At 43.0% G+C, this 20,724-nt stretch overlaps 1 protein-coding gene across 1 annotated transcript in view; it reads right to left on the bottom strand.

Annotated features, from left to right (window-relative positions):
* Window positions 1-4,098: 4,098 nt before the first annotated feature.
* The window catches only part of cxadr (CXADR Ig-like cell adhesion molecule), a 39,905-nt gene continuing 23,279 nt past the window's right edge, over window positions 4,099-20,724 (bottom strand). Inside the window, exons 2-7 of the mRNA XM_083926529.1 lie at window positions 18,786-18,955; window positions 14,598-14,802; window positions 10,329-10,484; window positions 10,121-10,243; window positions 8,376-8,514; window positions 4,099-7,298 (exon numbers count right to left, since the gene is read on the bottom strand). Coding sequence (XP_083782655.1) covers window positions 7,016-7,298; window positions 8,376-8,514; window positions 10,121-10,243; window positions 10,329-10,484; window positions 14,598-14,802; window positions 18,786-18,955 — 1,076 coding nt within the window. The 3' untranslated portion in view covers window positions 4,099-7,015. The remainder of the gene's footprint in view (window positions 7,299-8,375; window positions 8,515-10,120; window positions 10,244-10,328; window positions 10,485-14,597; window positions 14,803-18,785; window positions 18,956-20,724) is intronic.

A 20,724-nucleotide genomic window follows, 5' to 3' on the forward strand; every position in this document is an offset into this window, starting at 1 on the left:
TTTTTTGGTCAGAGGAAATGAAACATCCATTTTTATACAGTCTATGGATGTTACCCAGGGTCACTTGAGTGGGAGAAAATACCTAAAAGTTAGTTTAAATATTCTGAGGAATTTCAAGGAATTCCTCAGTGAGCTGAACATTTTAAAGTTTGAATAAACTTCTATGTAGAATGGTGTTGCCAGGAACCTCGAGATGCACCGATCCAGATTTTTCCTGGATACCTGGGCTGAGCGTATCGGCCGATACCCGATACTGATCTGATACGACTGTTGAATGAATGAACATTGCCATGTGAGTGACATAAACATTTAGCCTTGTTAAAAAAAAAAGGTAACAAATTGACACAGATTTAAATGTACTTATTATTACATATTATTCATTAACAAATAAAGTGTACATTAGCTGCAAAAAGAAATAAATAACGCTTCCAAGTAAAGTGCACTGCAACAGATATTATAAAATGTAGTATAAAACCCTAACCGGTGTTGCAAACATAGAATTGAAGTGACTAGATCACTGTAACTGTATTGCTGTGTATGATCTTAATCAAACAGAAATGACTGGATCTGAATGCTGGATATCCGATCCAGCTAATAAGTCAATATCAGAGCAGGTATCCGATGCGGGTATCGGATTGGTGCATCTCTACAGGAAACCCCACCAATCACGGCCCATTCATGGCCCATCCAGAGCCTCTGCCTCATTTAACACCTGTGACAGCTGGAGCGCTGCATGGAGGGGAGGTTTCAGTGTGTGAAGGTGGCCTGAGGTACGAGGTACGTGTCCAGCATGAAGAAAAGAGGTTGTCTAATTGCTGGGCTGGAAATAGCCTGAGATGGAGGGGTGGTTGCTCTGCTCGTGCAGAGGGAAAAGGGATTGCCCCATCCTGTTAAATCACCACCCTGACCTTTGCCCCCACCGTGGCCACTCAGCGTGTTGCTACTGCACATGGACACACACGACCAGCACCAACACGCATGAGCACATACATGGGAGACACACATACAATATATCACTGACATCACTGTGGCTATAATATAGATGACCCCAATCATCAGGGGGAGAAAAAGGGAAACTGAGCCCCATTCCCTTGCCAAGGCTACATTTTATTGCCGGCCTCCATTGTGCCCTCCTGATGACATGGCATTGGAGGATGATCACCTGTAATAGAGTCCAGCAGAGGTGCAGATTAAAAGTACAAATCACATTGTAAACGACTGAGTTGAGCTGCACTGTGTAACCCCCATCTTGGCTTGTGTGGTTTAATCTCTCCAAGGAAGATAACAATGTGAAATGTTGGGACGAAAGATCCAAGGAGCTGTGTGTGAAGCTACTGTACAGTACACCACAGAGAGAGGATATGAATACAGGTGTCCTGCCTCTGAGCCTCTTTGTATTCTCTCATTTCCACACTTCTCCAGCTGCATATGGAAGCAGGCCGAGGAGCAACTCTGATGTTAATTTCCCCACATGCGGGGTGTCTCCTGTGGTTAGGAGCTAAGTGCTGCTCTCTCCTTCGCTCATACTACACGCAATGTTCCTCCCAGTGAATAAAAATGTCACTTCTGCTGAGGAGCGTCACCTCCTCGATCCATGGAGCTCACCAGACAAAATCCCGCCGGAAAGAGTGGGATCTTGATATAACGTGATGTTCTTGGACTGAGTAGAATCTTCATCCACCGCTGCTCCCCACTCCTCCCTAGAGCGCAGAGGGGAAGGTCATCCATCAAAAGTCACATATTAGTCAGAGAAATGTGAGCAGTGTGTGGTTGGAATAGTGACCCAAAACGATGCTGAGTAGAGGTCGGCCCTTAACAGATGACTCCATATCGACCAAAGGGAAGAGGGGAGAGGTGGGTAGGGCTGTCGGATGCTGTACCAGGGCTCTCTTCCTCCCAGACGGGGAGGTGAGGAAGAACGAGTGCACAGCAGTTGGGTAAGCCTCCTGAGAAATCGGGTATGTCTGTAGGCGCTGCAGACAGAGTAGGATGATTGGCTCCGGTTTGGACTCCACTCCCCCTCGGTCTCCAGCCACAACACGCAGGTTGTTCAAGGCGACATACGGTTGAGTGAAATGAGTGTTTGCATGGTGACACATTGATGTTGTGCCTCCTTCTCCAGTGTCTTTTCATTTCACATGGCACAATGACTGTGCATTTAAAGTTCAGACTGTCAACTTCAATTTACCAGTAGTCTCAGACGGCCTATTTGCTTACTTACCCTCCCTCATGTGTGATATTTATATTGTGATCATTGAACTATGAAAGGATGCTGAATTGAAAACACAAGATTTTACACCCAAAAGAAGAACTTCAGGTTTTTTTTGGAGCCACTCTGAATACACCTTAAATAATAATAATAATAATGTCCAAAAATGGCTGTAGCTGCACCAGTCAAATATGCCATGTTGCTGTAAAAGCCTACATTCACATCATAATCTGTGTCCTTTTACATCCAAAGTGCTAAGAGCGACAAGCCAAAATGTTAATGTACTGCTGTGCCAACGGAGCGATTGGAGCTTGCTCTTCATGCATATGTATTTTCCTCCATCCTACCCAGAATTCCCCCTGCAACCCTCTCCCAACCTGAGCGGCAGAAAGCTTAACGTCTGTGACAGCAGACGTCACAGTGGAAGAGAGCGACTTTGATGAGACCAATGCTTTTAGAGGCCTCTTTTGTTAGCAGGAAGCGAATCACGCTTTACAAGATAAATCATCCTGCTAGCAGCAGGCTTAGACTGTGTACAACCAGATAAGGTTGCCAAGGAAACCCTCCTGGAGAACCAATGAGGTTTTTTTGCCATACCAACCTCCTTGATCTTGCAAACAATTAATACCTTACCCAGGCAAGAAGAGAGGGAGCCGGGGAAGTGGGAGGCAGGCACAAATCCCCAGGTGCTTAGCACAACAACACTCTCTCCCATCAGCTACAGTATGTGAATGAGGCCATGAGGTAAAAAAAAGAATCACAAATGGATATTGGGCTGGAAGACACTGAGGGATGATGTTTGACTCATTGTACATTAATTCAATGAGAACAGCCTTAAGTCCATAAATCTGATCTGCACGTGCAGTAGCGTACAGCACTAATATCCTTTTAATGAATGCACGGCCATAAAAGTGCCATTTATATCCCGTCACATCCATTTGCAGGATGGCTGTGATAGTGCAGGTATGACTGCAGCTGAACCAACCTGATACACAGACAACCCCTGATGTGCAGATCTGCTGGGGAGCCATTAGGACCCACAAGGGACTTTGACTAGCCACAGATCAATGCTCTGGGGCCCTATCTATTACTGACATCCAATTATAGCTATGGACGTCCGCTTAGCACTGCTACTAAGTGCTTTAGTCTTTTTATTGACTACCTGTCAACAGCCTGCACACAGTGGAGCTATTGGCTAATAATCAGCTATCGATCTATCCCTATGTCAAGAACACCAGCATGTTGTTAAGTGTATAAAGCGTGAGGAGGGCAACAGTGGTCGGAACAGAACCATGTAACGCAAACATGAGCATTATCTGTCCTTCAGTCATTCGCACCAGTCAGCATACTTAGTTAGAAAGCTAATTTTGTACAACTTTGATTAGTGCTGGTTTGCAATGAAGTAATTAGCCACCACATTAACTAAGAGCGGGGGGATTGGCTGTAATTGAAAAAAGCTACGCAAATGGCCACGATGCTACAGACAATACAGTGCAGTAGGGGAATGGCAATGAGCCAATAAGAAGCCTACAGGATGCGTGGCTTAACAGTGGTGGGAGGCGAGCCGGGTCAAACCTTTGCATTTTATACTAAAGCTGAATGGTGCGCATTGGAGACAGCAGGCAGCGATTGTGCCTGCCTGCTTAATTGATTAATTACAGTCATTAAGTGGTTAGAAAGTCACCTCACCTGGTGTAAAGAGGTGGAATTCACTGGCTGATTAAAATTAATCACTGTCAAAAAGCTGCAGGAAGCCGAGTCCCTGGAGAACACGCGCCACTGGAGAGGAGAGAAATTGAGTTTTATTCATGCTTAAGTCAACAAGCTGCTACTGCTTCAGTAAACAAACAAATACATAAATAAACGTGGACGGCTATTCTTTCTTAATTTCATGGACTTTTATTATTCAAAAATACAGCACAAAAATACACACAAAAAGAAAAATCGGTCTTCACACAGTGTGCAAACCTCAAAGGAGATCCTCGTACAATATTAGTAGAATGATTTCAAAGCTACAGTTAATATTGTTAGTAGTTAATGTACAGCTGTATGCACATAGAGGGACAGTGACGGCACCATCTCCCTAAGGGCACTGTACAGTTTGTCAGCAGGTGAAAGTCTAACTAGAATTCTACAGGGGCCCATTCTGACAGAAAACTCCCTTCATGAACAATACACTCGCTCTCTCACAGACACTCACTCACTCACTCTCACACACAAACACACACACTGGGGGAACTGACAGATGTGATTTATTTTCCTACTTTTTCTTGGTGTTGGAAAATAGGTGTGACATCCAATTCTGCCAGGATGTTCAGGGGCCAAGATGTTTCTACAACTGTCACCTCCCCTTAGATCCCAGAATTCACACAGAAACGTACAGTACACTCACACAATGCCAGAGACTCCCGATCATACTAGGAAGCAATTTTACTGTACTACCAAGTCCAACACCGCCCCTCTTCTTCTGTTTTAGCTATAGATTTGAAAAGCACAGCACGGCAGAGCATCACATACTGTATACGTACAAAAATCATCATCTTTATATCATTCAACGGTGTTGTGATTAGATAGGGTTACTTCGACAGGATATTTATACATACAGCCAAAAGAAGTCATGTTATTTAAAACAAAAAAAAAGCACATCAATTTACTTCATCTTAAATAAAGTTTAAAAAAACATGAGCATAAGCTTTAAGACAATGATACAGGTTTTGTTAAGCTGTGGGAGAATTTATATGCGGTGAGTGGGTGTGGGAAATCCTAGACTTGACCGGACCGAAGCAACAGAAAACAATCAATAGAATCACTGTGTACCAATTAAATTGTTGTAGTGGCAGTGGGCTATGATGGCCATTTGGAATGATGCTACTACACATAGTACAGCGCACATGTGCGGATGTGCTATGACACAACTCAATTGGGGCAACAAGGCACAATAGAAGTAGTTAGAATCCAGCGGTGAGGGCTGTGCAGAGGTGGACTGAGGCTACTTTAAAGAATAGAATAAGGCGTTGGAGCAAAAAGAAACACAGTTTGCCCACTCCAACAAGTCATACTGTTTTTCTTTGTAAAGCAGCAGACAAGAAGAGATGTTGGACTTCCAAAAATGTTTGCCAACAATGGAAGAAAGGGCATGGTTTAAGAGGAGAATAACCCACAAACTGCAAGAACTGACCTATGGCAACTTAAACTGACTGAACGAATATTTATATTATCCAGCACGGAGACTGCACAATGATCTCTACTGGCTTACCAGATGTACACAGCGGGTATAACGTCTGACATCCGGAACTGTGGCCCCTTCTGCTATCTGTTTTGTGAGGGCACTGTTGCTGAACGCAAGGCTTATCACTGCCCAAGACGAAAGGAGGCCTTTTTTTCTCCTGCCCCAGAATGTTTACTCTCCAGCACTGGAGTATGGTCTGGTAATGCAGGACTAAATCAACTTCAAGGGGTTGTAAAGTGGATTCAGGTCAGTATAATCCAGCATTCTAAGGAGTTTCTAATTTGTTCCTCTTTGTGGCCACTTTCTTCATGTAGACAGGCTTCACATCCTTCATTAAAAAAGTTCAAGTATTCTACAGAAGCCATGAAAGGTTTCACATTGACCACAGAGAGAAGGTTAATCAAGATATTGGACCCCTGTAATGCGAATGCAAATAAGGAGGATTACATATGCTGGAAATCTGAGGGGTGTGTGTGTGTGTGTGTGTGTGTTTGTGTGTGTGTGTGTGTGTGTGTGGGGGGGGGGGGGGGGGGGGGGGTACATGTTCTGGTGGTCACGGGGTTAGGGGCATGTTGACAGTCAAACACCATCAAAGCAGATTGCTCAGTGAACCTTGCTGTCCAGCTGCCCCCCTTATTTCTCTATACACTAGCTCCTCTCAGATCTCTGGAGGAGGGATGGCGTTTTTTTTTTAAGCTCGGTCAAGAAGCAGTAATCCACCCAATCACAAGACGTAGTGGCCTGAACCTCCCCCACACTACCAGCCAATCCTGGCAACTTCAGCCCCCCACCCAAATCCAGACTGGACAATTCAAACAGCAAACGGCTGACCTATATAGACATTTTTAGACTCAGTGGAATTATTAATTAAAATCTGTGAATTTTCTGCTGATAAGTCTGCGTTTCAATTTTCACAAAGGTCAGAAAATCCCATTTAATGATACATTTATGGAATTAAAATGTCTGGTGAAACTAGCATGGATTGCCTGATAATTGATGACACTGTTTTGTAGACATTACAGAAAGAGACCATATATGAACTCTGCTTTTCCCAAACTCCCATTCACAACAACATACACTTATATTCAAACACACATTCGGCTGAAATTGTATACATACATGCATGAATACAGCTGTACAGCTGGCCAATTAAGGGGCCTGGATCTGTTTTGAACGTACACATATCTCTACAGCAAGGGCCATCTATATTTAAAAAAAAAACATGCATTCACTTATGTACAATATAATTTGTATATTGACCATTCGGCTTTATATCCACACCAATTCAGTTTTCAGTGAGAAGGTCCAGGAAGAAAATTCATAAAAGTTTTTTTTGTATTTGTATTTGATAAAAAGTAAATGTGCTCTGTTGTGATTCCAGTACAACTCAATTTCTCTCCTCAGCACCACAGCAGAGCCAGGTCTTCAAAAGGGGAGTATACTCCCATTTGTAAATAATGAGCAAAACAATCAGGCGAGTCAGCCCATCCCAGCTCTTGCTCCACCTTCATTGGCTTGTGTCCTACTCCTTTCCTCCCTTCTCTTGTTGCAAGGCCGTCTATCGAGAAGAGAACAGGCTAGACGATTGAGCCGTCCCTGTTCTGGGCAGGGATCATGACGGGGATGGCCCCCATGCGGCTGAGGTTAGGGCCGGCCATCCTGACAGCACTGGGTGGGGGCAGCGGGGCGTGGCTCGGAGGCCTGTCGAACTCCTCTGATGAGGGAATCTTGTCGTACTGGGGCTTCAGGGCGTACTCGTGCAGGTTGGAGGGCGACATGGAGCCCAGGGAGGAGCGCTGGCTGCCCACGGTGAAGCTGCGCGCCGTTGACACACGACTCTTAGGAGGGGGCACGTCCTCCCTGAGAGGTAACGGAGACAGCAGCACATTTACACAATAACACAAGACTGTAAGACCACTTTCATTAGCTTACCTGAGCGTCAAGTCAGAGAAATTGAATATGGAAAATAGTTTTCTAAGGCACTTTAAACCATAATGAAGTTTTATGACACGCAGGTATAAAAGTCTGGAATGTCTAACAAAAGCTGCCCAAGTGAGGAAAACAATGAATATTTAGTAGTCTGCATGAGTCATTTCAAGAGCCACACATGATTTGACTCAATAAAGAGGGACAAATAATTAGAGTTGGCCCATTTGATTGGTCGGGGCAGTGACTGCACTGCTCAGCGACACTGACTGTGTAATAGCCTGTGGAGATTGAGCTGAGCACAACCAAGTACAGCTATGCCCTCTACTCCCTCTGCCACCACATTAACAACTAATAAGCAGCAATAATCCAGTTAAATGCTCAATCAAACTGAGCCTGAGGGGCTCGAGCTTGTTTAGTCCGCAGCTTCGTGCTGTGGTGTTTCAGGGAATGTGTGTGTCTGTGTATACGAGACAGGACCAGTGGTCTAATCCTCTTTGTCCTACAGCGCGAGTGTCACATTGTGGTCTTAGACAGATTCAGTCCGCAGCAGAGTGATAGTAAGCCCAGGGGTTGTACAGAGTCTGTGGTCCGGATGGAGAGTTGGATGGGGGGGTTTAGGATAGGTGGCTCTGGAGGGGGGTGGGGGCAGCCAGCAGCAGACACGACACAGGATCCACAGAACAAACAAAGCTTTCAAACTGATTACCACAGCTGTTTATTTGAGGAGGGGTAAAAAAAAGAAAACCGCTGATGGAGAAAAAACATTTTCATGGTTGTTGGGCTGTTGGAGACGTGTTGTTGTGAATATGTGTGTGAGATTACCACAGGTCATACTAAATAGGGAGCCGAAAGTAAAAACCTATGGCATTTTTTATGCTTATATTTAATCCAGCATTATACCAAACATTTTTCATTATATAGCTACACAGAGTTCCAAAATCATCTTCCATCTAAATGGATCTCTAGGTATCTGTGAGCCAAGTGTCATTGAAGTTTCACTGAATGTACCTTATCTCATTGCAGATTTCTTTCTCGTACTTCTTCCTGTGACGGGCACGGCAGCAGCAGAAGAGGATGATGGCAATGATGAGGAGGATCAGGAGTACAGCAATTATGACTCCTGCGATCATGCCTGCAGTGTTTTGGGCTGGACAGCAATTGAAAAAGGGTTGAATAAAAGGGTTGGAAAGTTTGGTACATGTCGTTTGGGTGCTTTCACCATGGCTTTGGGTGCCCATGACTCATAAGTGAGTGATAGAATAAGGTAAAACTGTATAAATTTGACCTAAACATCCCTACAGTTACTAAGGTAGCACATACGTACAATAATACGGTGGCCTTGAGGTGCAAACAGATCAGTAAATCATAAAACACAACAACAAATCCTAAAAACACAACATTAACTTTTACCAAAAAAGGTAGGGTCTATCTATCAGAGGATCCTCCTGATTGAACAGACATACTGTCTTTTAACAGGAAGGCGAGGTGAAAAACACATGGATAAGGATCTGTTTTCAAAACATGAGTACATGAGTACTGAAGATACGTTCGTTATTATTATGAATTATTTTGATGTAGGGAGATGTGATCGGCCGGTTATCCAACCATTTTTTTTCACACAGTGACGCAAAACATCCTTTACCAATTTTGTCTTGTGCAAAATTAAGAGATGTGGTCTAGCAGGATTGTGAGTGAGCACTGACAGGCCGTCTGACCAGTCATGTGGATCCTCTGATAGATGGGCCCTACCTTTTCCAGTAGAAGGTAACATTGTTGTGTTTTTTGATTTGCTGGGTTTTTCTATTTACTGTTTTGATTTGCACTTCAGGGCCACCGTATCTGATGGTCAGACTGTTGATTGGCCCACCACTTTAGTCCAGAGCAATTATTTTGATAACTGATTAATTGTCCAAGTCATTTCAGCAATTGATGGTTCCAGCTTCTCAAATATGATAATTTGCTGGTTTTCTTTCTTTTTAAATTATATTAAATTAAATTAAATATCTTTTGGTTTTTTGACTGTTGGTTTCGACAAATCAAGGCATTTGAAACAATACTCCATAACCAGATAGCTCCAAACCAATGACATCCCAACTAGCCTTAGTTGCACTTTGAGTTTTCAGGTAGCACATACAAGCATTCTCAACGAAGACAGTCAACATGGGAAACATTATGCCTAAAGAAATTATTAAAAAAAGACACATCCCTAGTGCACAATGGGAAGTGTATTGGATCAAAGAAATAAGTAAGGAAAGAACAGATAGATCCGCACACCAAAAAGCTCCCATTAAAAGGATTTTAATGCTAGTGACAGTGTGCGCCAACAGTATACCTGCTAAAGCCTGCTGACATTTCATTCTGAACATTTGGCTCAAAGTACAGCCCGGCCTATGTACAGCCTCACAGAACAGCTAGCATGGCTTTTAACCCTTAGTCTCGTTCTAAATACTTAACCTCAATCAATAATCAACAATTACCTCAGGATTATGCCATTGTTATTAATAGTTAATCTTTGTTTACTTGGATACATAACTGTGCTCTTAAAAGGTAGAAAGGGTAGGGGTACAAACACTGACTTGAAAGTAAGGGTTGCATTTTATACCTGAATAGGGTACAGCAAACTGTCCAAACCTGGACCTTTTATTAAGTGCAGCAAATACATTAGTCCACTGACGATCAGACAGCAGAGCAGCAGGTTTAAATGTAAAACAGGCTGAATGCAGGTTGGTGCATATAGTTTCTTGGGTACTCACGAGGTGTCACCTTGAGATACAGTATACATTCCTCAGTGCCAACACGGTTGCTGGAAGTGCATCGGTAGGTGCCAGATGTGCTGGCAGATGCGTTCCTCACGTTAATGGTGCCTCCCACTGGATCTGTAGTGAGGACGAAAAACACATCAATGAAAAGATGACAGTGTTAAACAGAAAGTGGACCTATGTGTGGAAGAGGGTCCTTTACCCATCACAGCGGAGCTGGGTAGCAGCTTGCTGTTGCTGGTCTTCTCCCAGTTGTATTGCAGGGGGTTGGTGCCTTCGCTAGATATGCACCTCAAAACAATGTCTTTGCCTTCCTCTGTGGGGCCTTCGGCGTAGCACCTGGGCTTGGATGGCTTCACTGTGGAGAGAAAGGAAAGTGATTGAGAGGGGTACAAATAATAGACACAGCCAGGTGGCCGCATTAGCTCGGAACAACACGGTCCTCCTGCCTACAACCCTGTTATTTCTCAATCATGTTGTGGGCAAGTTGTGTGTCTGTGCATTGTGTATTCTTGAAGTTATTTGCTGCCTTGCTCATAACAGCAGTCACCAGTGTAATGAGAGCAGTAATCAGAGTAATTGATATAGCTGCTGTCATTACAGGAGCTGTCACTCAGGATAATCACAAGAAATAGGTATGCCGCCTGCTATTAGACACACAAACACACGTGCATGTTGTAGTGTTCAGTGCTAAGGATGGAGACAAAGCTTTCTGTCTTAAAGCCGAATGTGTGCAAACACTTCTCGGTCAGTCAGAGTCTTGGCAGGAGAGGAGACGGGGGATTCAAAAACAAACAGAGCTTCAAATTAAAAGCAGACCTGCTCCAATGAAACCCAGACATGCAGTCAGCCCGGTGAGGGTCAAAAAGGGAGGGAGAAAAAGAGGAAGGGACTATGAGAGGTAATGTTTCTGAGGCCACAATCCAAGTCTGTGTTATGTGTTCAGTGAGAGAACGCTGACATGATGGTGTGGTAGTAATGCGTTCTGTAACAACAAAATCATGGAGTGGGGCTCTTCAGATCTAAACCAGGTGTCAGGCGGGGGGATTAACAGTAGACTGACAGTACAGAGTGCTCCTACTAATCTAATAAACACACAGGGGGTCAGGATGGAGGGGGCAAAACAGAGAGCTGGGGAGAGCGAAAAATTATACGAGTGCTGATGGACAGATGGTAGAGTGATGGGAGCCAAGGCTGCACAGCTCCTAACTCACTGGCCTGTTCTTTGCTGCTGTTGTGTTGCACCTACACACACACATTCACATAGCAAAGAGTAAATGTCAGAGGGCTATGACATTTTGAATGCATTTTTTAAAAGGTGAACTCGACACGTCTGAGAGCTGTAACACACGGCTCCTCTTATTAGGACTGCTGTCCGATGAGCAGATTTATTTGTTTGAAAGATGAGGTCAAAGAAGAAGGTGACAGAGGCTGGAGGAGCACAGAGAGATAAAGGGCAGAGCGATACAGCTAACCTGGCTCTGTTAAACGAACAATGAATTGAGATTTATGAGTTGCACAAGGCTATCTTGTGGACGAGATAAGTAAAAAGGGATTGCTAGATTGTAGTATTCGTTGCAATCAAGGAGGGCATAACTTCAAAGCGTGACGAGTGATAGTAGATAAAGTGAAATAAAAGCGACTAGTGGGCACTAAAGTCCGGCAGAAAGAATTAAGGAGAGTGACTGTTGAGCTTTGCAGTGTGATCATGGATATGATGAGGATTGCCTGGGCTTCAGGCAGGCGGAGCTTAATGATTGGCTGTTGAGAGTATAGGTGGAGTCTAGTCAGAAACAGTTGTGAGAGTTGCTGACATGCAGTGCTGGACTGCAGGTGGGTACTCTTCTCTTGTTAACTTCAATGTCCTGGTGCAACCAGAGGAGAATACACAACAAGCGATGCTTCCTACTGTACGGTACCTGGACACCATGTACACTGCAGGTGTCAGCATGTGTATATAAATGCAAATAGCCGTGTATGTGACAAGCCACACCCAGCATATGAACTGAGGTGTGTTTATGTTTGTGCACACATACATGCACATGCATGCATGTTTCCTCTGTTCTTCAGATTGTCCACCTTGTGACAAGATCAACCTGAAGGTAAAATGCAGAGCAAGCAAGATGTCCGCCCCTCTTCTTGTCAATGTTTCTTTGCTAAGAACACCCAAGCCCCTGGGGTCAATAGCTAGCAGCCTGACAGCTTCTGTAGCCTCAAGCTATCTCTTTCTCCCTCTCTCTTTCTCTCTCTCTCTTTCTCATGCACACAAATGCATGCTATAGCTGAAGGAATTATAATCATAACGAAAGTGGGATTTGCATTTGAGTCACTAAGCCGATGCTCTCATTGTTGAGTTAGAGGTTAGAGTTCCTCTGTTTCTTCTTTCTTTACTTTTCTTTTTGGGCTGGTTGTCTTGTGAGAGATGGTTGCGGGTGTGGTGACACTGTGTGAAAAAGATGTCACTGCCAGAGAGCAGCAGGTGTGCAGAGCTGCACATGCTACTCACACCACACTACAACTTCACACCGGTCCAGCTCATGAAGACCTGGACTGCCATTTTCAGGGATCCATCTACCAACAACAATCTAAACTGAACTGAAGTAACAAGACAGAAGAGCAGAGAACAGCACTGGCAGGGCCGTGTCTGAGGTATGTGCTAACCACTAATCCACCAACAGACTGGCTACCTGGTAAGCTAACCAACCTCAGCTGCTCTCTAGTGGACTAGTGACAGAGCCTTAGCTTTAAACCTCTAGACTAAACAAGACCGTTGCACTTATGTACAGCAGGTAACAATGGACAAATTAAATCAAATGATCAAAACAACAAACAGTCAAAACAAGGAGCACAAGAATCAGAACTAGAACAAAAGATACTACAAAATAGTAAGAGTAACCCAAGAATGATCATATATGATACATGTGATTTGAGGAGTATAGTTTCTAAGGAGGGAGACAAATGGGTTTTTAAAACTAACTAAGGCTGTTGAAGAGCATGAATGAGCTAAACAAATGTATCAACTATGGATATCATACTGTATATATGTATTTGCTTGTGTATCATATTAGACTGTTTCTAAATAATTATAACTAACATGCCCAACCTAAGCCTATGCTGTTAGTTTCTATTTTACACATGATTGGCTAACTAGGTGGTTTTGATTAAATTATGAACTTAAACAATGACATTAAACAATGTGTAAAAATAGGGATGAAAACAAGTGACAAATCCTCTACTTGCTAACCTCCCACACTTGTGAGTAATGTGGAACAGTTGTAGGGAGGAGAAGCCGTCATATCAAATGTAAAAGCATATATATGAACGAATCAACGATAACTTAAGCAGTGATTTTTTTTTCAACTTGCTTCTGGTCAGATCAGTTTTTATGTTAAATTAAAAAAAAAAACACTCCCCCAGGGCTTTGTCAATGGCTCCTGTGCCAGATGTAGCCACAGTTAATGGTCCGATTATCTGTGGATGTCTCTTTTATTAAAGAAATGCTTAATGGTGCCACAACACAACTACTGAGAAACCGGTTTGCTTTCCAGAGGCTCTTGTCTTTCTGGTTGAACTAGCTGGTAAGGTGCAGTCACTCTGTACACAGGATATCATGTCAACAAGAACAGCAGCCATTTTCTGAAGCCCGCCCTATCTTTAGAAAGGGAAAACTATTCTGATAACAGGGCTGCGATAACTGCACAATACGCAGTTTATCCCACAACACAGACTAGTGCAGCACATGTGGGTTGTTTTTCCCATATGCAAATTCCAGCCGGGTTTCGGGAGGCGATTCACTTTCGACATCATTTAGTCAGTTGACCGACCAGCAAGGCCACTCTGTGTGAGTGTGTGTTTGCCTAGGGAGTGAATCGTCTGACTTGTCTGATGTGTCACCAATCTCATCCTGTGCAATAAAAAGACAGAGTGCATAGACTCCATTTCCGAGGATTATTCACATTTCTTAACATTTTTTTACGTTGCCGTTTGAAAATTATGTATATACTACAAAAGATTCCAGATCATTTGTTTAAGAGGTGTTAATTAAGGTTTCAAAGTTAATAGTGTGTAAAAGTTGTTAAATTGTTGTTATTTTCACATTTATAATACAGGAATATAGCTAATATTGTAAAATATTTGCATACCAACTACTGCATTCACTTCATTTAAAAAATAAAATAAAATAATTTGTTCATCAACACTAGTGCAAAATATTATTTATCAGGATTATCATTTTAGACATAATCACAGAGCATCTAGGGTGAATACAGAATTGTATCATAAAGGCGGCAATGCTCTACAGCCTTTAGGAAGGTCATGCACTCAATTTTAGCAGGGATTACATCAAAACAGCCAAGCAGGGCAAAGGCCGTGTGATTTGGTGCATGTGTGGAGAGAGAATTTACTCTGTGAGAAAAAAAAAGAAGCTGCGAGCCGAACACCAGGTTGTGTTCAGTGCTTTGTTTTCACTCACCCATGACGATCAGCAGCATCTTCCTGCTGCGGATACCAGGAGCTTTCTTCACCTTGCACTGGTAGGTGCCCGAGTCAGACGACTTCAGCCCTGTCAGGTTAATGGAGGCGTCGCCGTTCTTGGGGTCAGCTGAGTTGAAATGGACTCGACCCTTCATTTGTGCATAGTAGTCCTCGTAGGATCTGTCGCCTGAGTAGAGGATCACCTGGATGTGGAAAGGGAGTGCAGGAACGAGAGTTTGAGTTAAGAACTTAAATTTACTACAGTATCTGACTGATTTATGTATGAAAATGAAAGTCCTAGCAAACTAAGAAAACTTCAAAGGCTTTGAAGTGTTGTGTGCTTTCTGAAAGCTAAGGCCTTGCACACTGAACCAACCAAAATATATGGAGGAGTGAAAGCCCTCTCTATTTTATCTCTGCAATGCCCTTCAGCCTGGCAGCCTGTGCTGTTCTGCCCTTTCTGTGCTTAACAAGAATGAAGGTGGAACAAACAAAGCGACCACTGTGGAGCCAAATCAACACCTGCTGTGTCAACAAAGAGCGGTAGCCCCCACTTCTGTAGCCCCCGCTTTATGCACACACACACACACATACACATACACAGTCTGGGTTGCAGACTGCAAGCAGCAAGGAAATGCCTAGAAATAAAGGCCAGGTGGAGCCAACAAGAAACCTCATAGTTAGTTACTTAGGAGATGGAGGAGGGGGGAAAACAAAAACACTAGGAAGAGAACAAGGAAGGTAAAAGAAAAGCAAACAAAAATGAAAGGAGTTCTCATTCTCTTTCATACACACTGGCATATTCCACATTTCCATGGAGACAGTCTTTCTGTGCCACGATCAACGCCAGGCATACGCATAGCAATACCCCTGGGTAGAGAGGAGGAGAGAGGAAAAACTAAACATGGCAGGAGGGGAGGAAGAATAATGAACCCATCAGAAGAGGCAGAACACTTAAAGGAAGCGTGAGAGAAACAAAACAAAGGGAAACAGAGTCAGAGTTGTTCTGGCATGTCTACAGCCAGCCTTTCTGCTACATTTCCAACGTGAAGACTACTTCCTGGAGCAGGCCGGTAGGCTTGCATGTTCATCTTGTAAATATTAGCCATGTCAACAGGTAATGTAGTTCAAATTCCACCTGGCTCTCAGGGGAGGGAATCCTATCCTTCTTACTTCACTGGGGATCAGAACATCAGCAGTAATAACAGCAATATGCTAGATGAGACCATGGAGGAGAGGAAATGAAATTGCCCCAAGCTCAAGAACTCTCATAACCACTTCACAGCATACAGCAAGGAGTGCTTACACACATGCACACCTCTTGCAAAGAAAAAAATCTGAACTCCAAAATAACCTTGAGAATCATGATCCAATGAAAAAAAAAAATCCCATAAAGAGCCTGGGGAATGAAAACGAAAAGGGCAAATGACTAGACAAGCTGGCAGGGGGCTAAAAGGATAGAAGAGCACCACTGTGTGTGCTGCGTTTCACCACCTGGCCTGGCCATTCTCAGCGGACGGCTCATGCTACAGAGGTAACAGACCTCTATTAGCCAGGCAGTTTCATCAAACACATGAGGTCATTGTCATGTGATGCTGTTGCTCATGCAGGAAAGAGGAAAGGTGCAGATCATTTGAAAGGCAAAGCAGAGAGCTGCAATACCTGTGTACTCCAAACAACCTGCAGAGCTCAGGGAGTGCAGCGTCGTCTCTGCGCTCCCACAGAGGCTTTTAACTTGAGGCTTTCACAGCTCTGCTCCAAGCTGCTTTGCAAGGTTAAAGCAGAATCCCTACATGAAAGTGTCCTTTAACTTTGAGGCTATAGGGAACGCAACTAAATGCGGCCATTAGCATTCACCAGCATCACTGATATACAAACAATTCAATTTTCACCCGGCCGGTGTCATGTCTTTACCTCCAAATCCCCAGTTATTCTATCAACGTGTACAAATTCTTATTGCGATAAGTTCAGTAAACAAAAGGCTCTGCTGCTACGGCTCAGGGACAAGACAGTTTGTATGATACAGGATAAAGCTATGAATGTTGAACATTTTTATTCCAAGCAAATTCCTCTCCTATTCACACTCTTTAGTTTTCATTATATTTTACCTTGTCGTTCTCACAGTGGTGGTGAGCACACAGGGCACAACCTTCTTTCAGCTAATCTGTAGCCAGGCAATGAGTGCCAAATGCTAATGACTGCTACTGTAGGCATGTCTGGCATCTCCCATTCAAGCCCAACAAAGCAACATGCATTAACTATGCTTCACCAACCAGACCCTGATGATGTGTGGGATATGTCAGATAAAAGGAGACCATCCCCACCAGACACTGGATTGAATAGATAATGCTGTGGCATTTCTTCTGATTGCACCAATGCAAAATATATATGTCCATTAACATGAACAAACAAAGTAAGGATTATTTTCACATGCAGGCACACCGAACAACCCGTCTCCCTGCTTGCGAAACAGAGCTTTTGAGTTGCAAGTTATAGCTAGCAGCCTGACAGTCCTGTGGACTGATCCTGTTGACTAGTTCACCACTTTAAAAGTTTGATCTGATAGAGGCTGTTCCTTTAAGAGCAGCCTGGATTTGTTCATATCAAGTCATGTGAACAAAGGTTCACCATGGTTTTGAGCATCCAAGAGCCTCTGGCTAGAAAGTTTAGCCTTCGTTCTCATCTCTTTGCCTGACCTAGTAGCTTTGGTCCTCACAGATCGAGCTAATCCCATTTAACACTGTCACATATATTAAAGCAGCCCTTTGGAATTAACATGCCGCTAATTACAAAGAATTTGCTCTGAGCATGACTTCATATTGGTTGAAGGCTATATGAATGTGAGCGTGTGTGTGTATAGCGAGCAAAATCTGATAGGTCAAGGAGAACAAATACATTCATGGAGAGATGTCTGGCCTGCTTAAATTCCTATAAAGGTTTGGCAACATTAATGAGAGATAGACCTCAGCAAAATGGCCAAAATAAAAGAAAATAAACGGGGAAACTAGATGCAATTTGGGAACATTTGATATATTTCTACAGCTGCATTCAGACATAAAGAGGAGGAGGCCCTTCTGGGAAACCACCCACACTGAATTCTCTGCGCCCTCGTAGCATTATTGAGACACTGAACAAATGAGAAAGTTCAAAAAGCACTGAAATCAATATTTCATCATGAGAACCAGTAATATATTGAGAGTAACACTATAGACTGTGTAATTCCACCTTCTCTTTCTCCACTACAGTTAATGATTCAGGGGGAAAACAAGTAGGTCAAAAACAAATAGATGGGGGTAATCTGCTTCTATGTGTCATTACGGAGACAAAGAGTACAGAGGTCGACCTGGGCGAGAGAAGGACTGGTTGGGTCAGTGGACAGAGAGGACAAGTGGGTGGATGACAGAGACAGAGAAACCTAATGATGACCTATTCCTCACATTCGGGCTAAAAAAAACAAAGCCACAGGATACAGGGAAAAAAAGAGAAAGAGGAGAGGAATGAGAAGGCTTTGTGACAGGTGGGGGAGTCGAGAGCCACGGGAGAGGACCACACCACTGGAACAATCTTTAGCAAGAATCCGTCTTTATGGCTGTGAAAGCCCTGAGGGTATGTGGTGTTCCTGTAGAGCTGGGTAGTCCTCCTTCACCATGGCTGAGAGCCATGCTGGAAAGGAAAGACACTGCCTGTGATAAAGAGAGCTCCCATTGCTCCCACTATGTGTCTGTGAGAACACTGCAGACAACAAATGTTCTACAGAAGTGCAGGTGGCTCAAATTACATTAGTCCTGTATACTGTATACTTCCTATGTTACACTGAAACACCCCTGTATTGCATTTCACCTGTTGCACAGCACCAAACCAGGACAGGTAACACAGAACAGGTTAGTTCAAAACCACACATACTGCAAACAAATGAGAGACTTTTAAAGTCTTTAAAGTATGAAAAAATATGACACTGATTATCTGTGTGTGAAAGAAGATCTAAAGCTGCATTCAGAAGAACAGGTTGGAAAAGGTCCCATCAACTTCCTAACAAAACACAAGAACAAAGCTCGAGCTCTCTGAACACAGATGACTGCGCTAAATAAAAGTAGATCAGAGAACAGATAACTGCCAAGTGAACCTGCATATGCCATCTTATATATCAAATTGTATTTCAATGTTTTAGGGGAACATCTACACGTACCACTTTGTCCTCTTTCTGATTGTCAGAGGATAACAAGCTCCATTCAATATCCAGCGGTCCAGAATCTTCAGGGGCCAGACTGAACTGGCAGTCCAGCTTCACACTCTGACCACTGGCCTTCTCTATGGATGTCGGGCCCGTAGATGTAATCTCTAGACCGAATGCCAAACCTGCAAACACACACAGAGAGGACAGTAATGTATTGCAACATGTATAATAATAAAACATGTAGACTTGCAAACAGTACAATACTTGTTTCACAATCTTACTGGTAAAAGGGACATGTAGAGCAGCAGTGATAGAGTTTGCTACAGGGTGATAAAGGAAAATATTATGTTCTGTGATACTTCAATTCTCAAAAACACTATTGATTCTAAGACCTGCGGTTGTACTGGTGGTCTCGGCCAACAAACGGCTCTCATCCTTAGATATGAGAGATATGAGAATGGGTTCTATGGGTACCCATGAGTCTCCCCTCTATAGACATGCCCACTTTCGGATAATCCCATGCAGGTTTTGGCAGTATGAATGTGTTTGAATGCATCTTCTTCAGCCGTTTGACTCTTCCACTCCAATATAACAACACATGCACATGGTGGTGAGTTCTTTCCATTATAACAGTTTTCTGGAATTTATGTGTTTTTAAAAATCCCAATATATCGCCCTCCTTACATTATCGCAATACGTTTTATCGTAACCCTGTATTATATCACCAGATTATTGCTAACATACAGCCTTAATTGGGAACCAGAGAGCAGTGTTTCCCCTCCCATTATATTAGGGGGGCGCTGCACCCTACCAACGGCACCCCCCCACTCGAACATGAAATACGTAATTATGGCTACACCTTATCTGAGAAGAAACTCTTTAAATATGCACAATATAAATCACAGTGAAAAAAAGACACTAATAGAGCAGAAGACAGCTTAGCTAAAAGGAAGGGTGATGATAAAGTAAAAAAAGAAACTGTAGCCCATCACCCAACTGGAGCAGACTCTTAAGCATTTATTCTTAGATCGTATAAACATAATTTCCTGGTGACATCAACTGAGTTAAGATTCTCCATTCAATAAGAGATTTAAGCCGCATCAGGGAACACAGTCCATAGAGAATGGAGTTGTCACATGCTGCCTTGACACATTAAAATCCTTCTGACAGCATGCCACCTTCTAGGCAGCGAACTGGGCGAGAACAGCTTAAAATTTTTTTTAAATCACCACAATATGTTGCTGCTAAAAAAGCAGCGTGTGTAACAAATAACTGTTACATCCCATTAATGAAACCAAATATGTGTAACTGAAATGTTCTGCTGATAAAAGGATTTCACTCCATCTAAAACATAAAAAACTGTTTTTGCCTCAGCTACATCTGCATCTCATTTTGCTGTTTTTACACCAATTGGCAGATGGAGCTGACTCAAAGATAATTGGTGAACCAGGAGCCAAACCGGACAACTGTAAACACTTTGTTAAACTCTTTTCTGTTCCTGGAAAGGTTTGTTTTTTGATTACAAGGTTTCCATAAAAGACAAACAAATGAGTACATGTATCTACACAACCACAAAGGGATCTAAAAGTGTATTAGGCAGGCTATAAAGACTCTTTAAACTCTATGTGAGCTACATACAGTCTTCCAACCCATCTGACTGCTCTATCAAATATATAAAATCAAATATACATACAATATGAGCAAGGGCAAGGTAACAAGATATACCGTTTATTTAATATATTGTTTGATACTGCAATTTAAAGGAGACATATCATGGCCCTTTTAGGCCATACCTGGGTTTTAACTAGAACATGTTTACATTTCTTAGGGTATATACAAACGATCGAAAACAACCTTTTTCTTCTTCTGTCCACACGGACTCGGCTCAAGAAATATCTGCGTCCACACGAGACCAGTAAAATATTCTCACTCTGGGACCTGGTAACAAAAA

Source organism: Echiichthys vipera (genome assembly GCF_963691815.1).
Source record: "Echiichthys vipera genome assembly, chromosome: 14".
NCBI classification, from domain to species: domain Eukaryota; kingdom Metazoa; phylum Chordata; class Actinopteri; order Perciformes; family Trachinidae; genus Echiichthys; species Echiichthys vipera.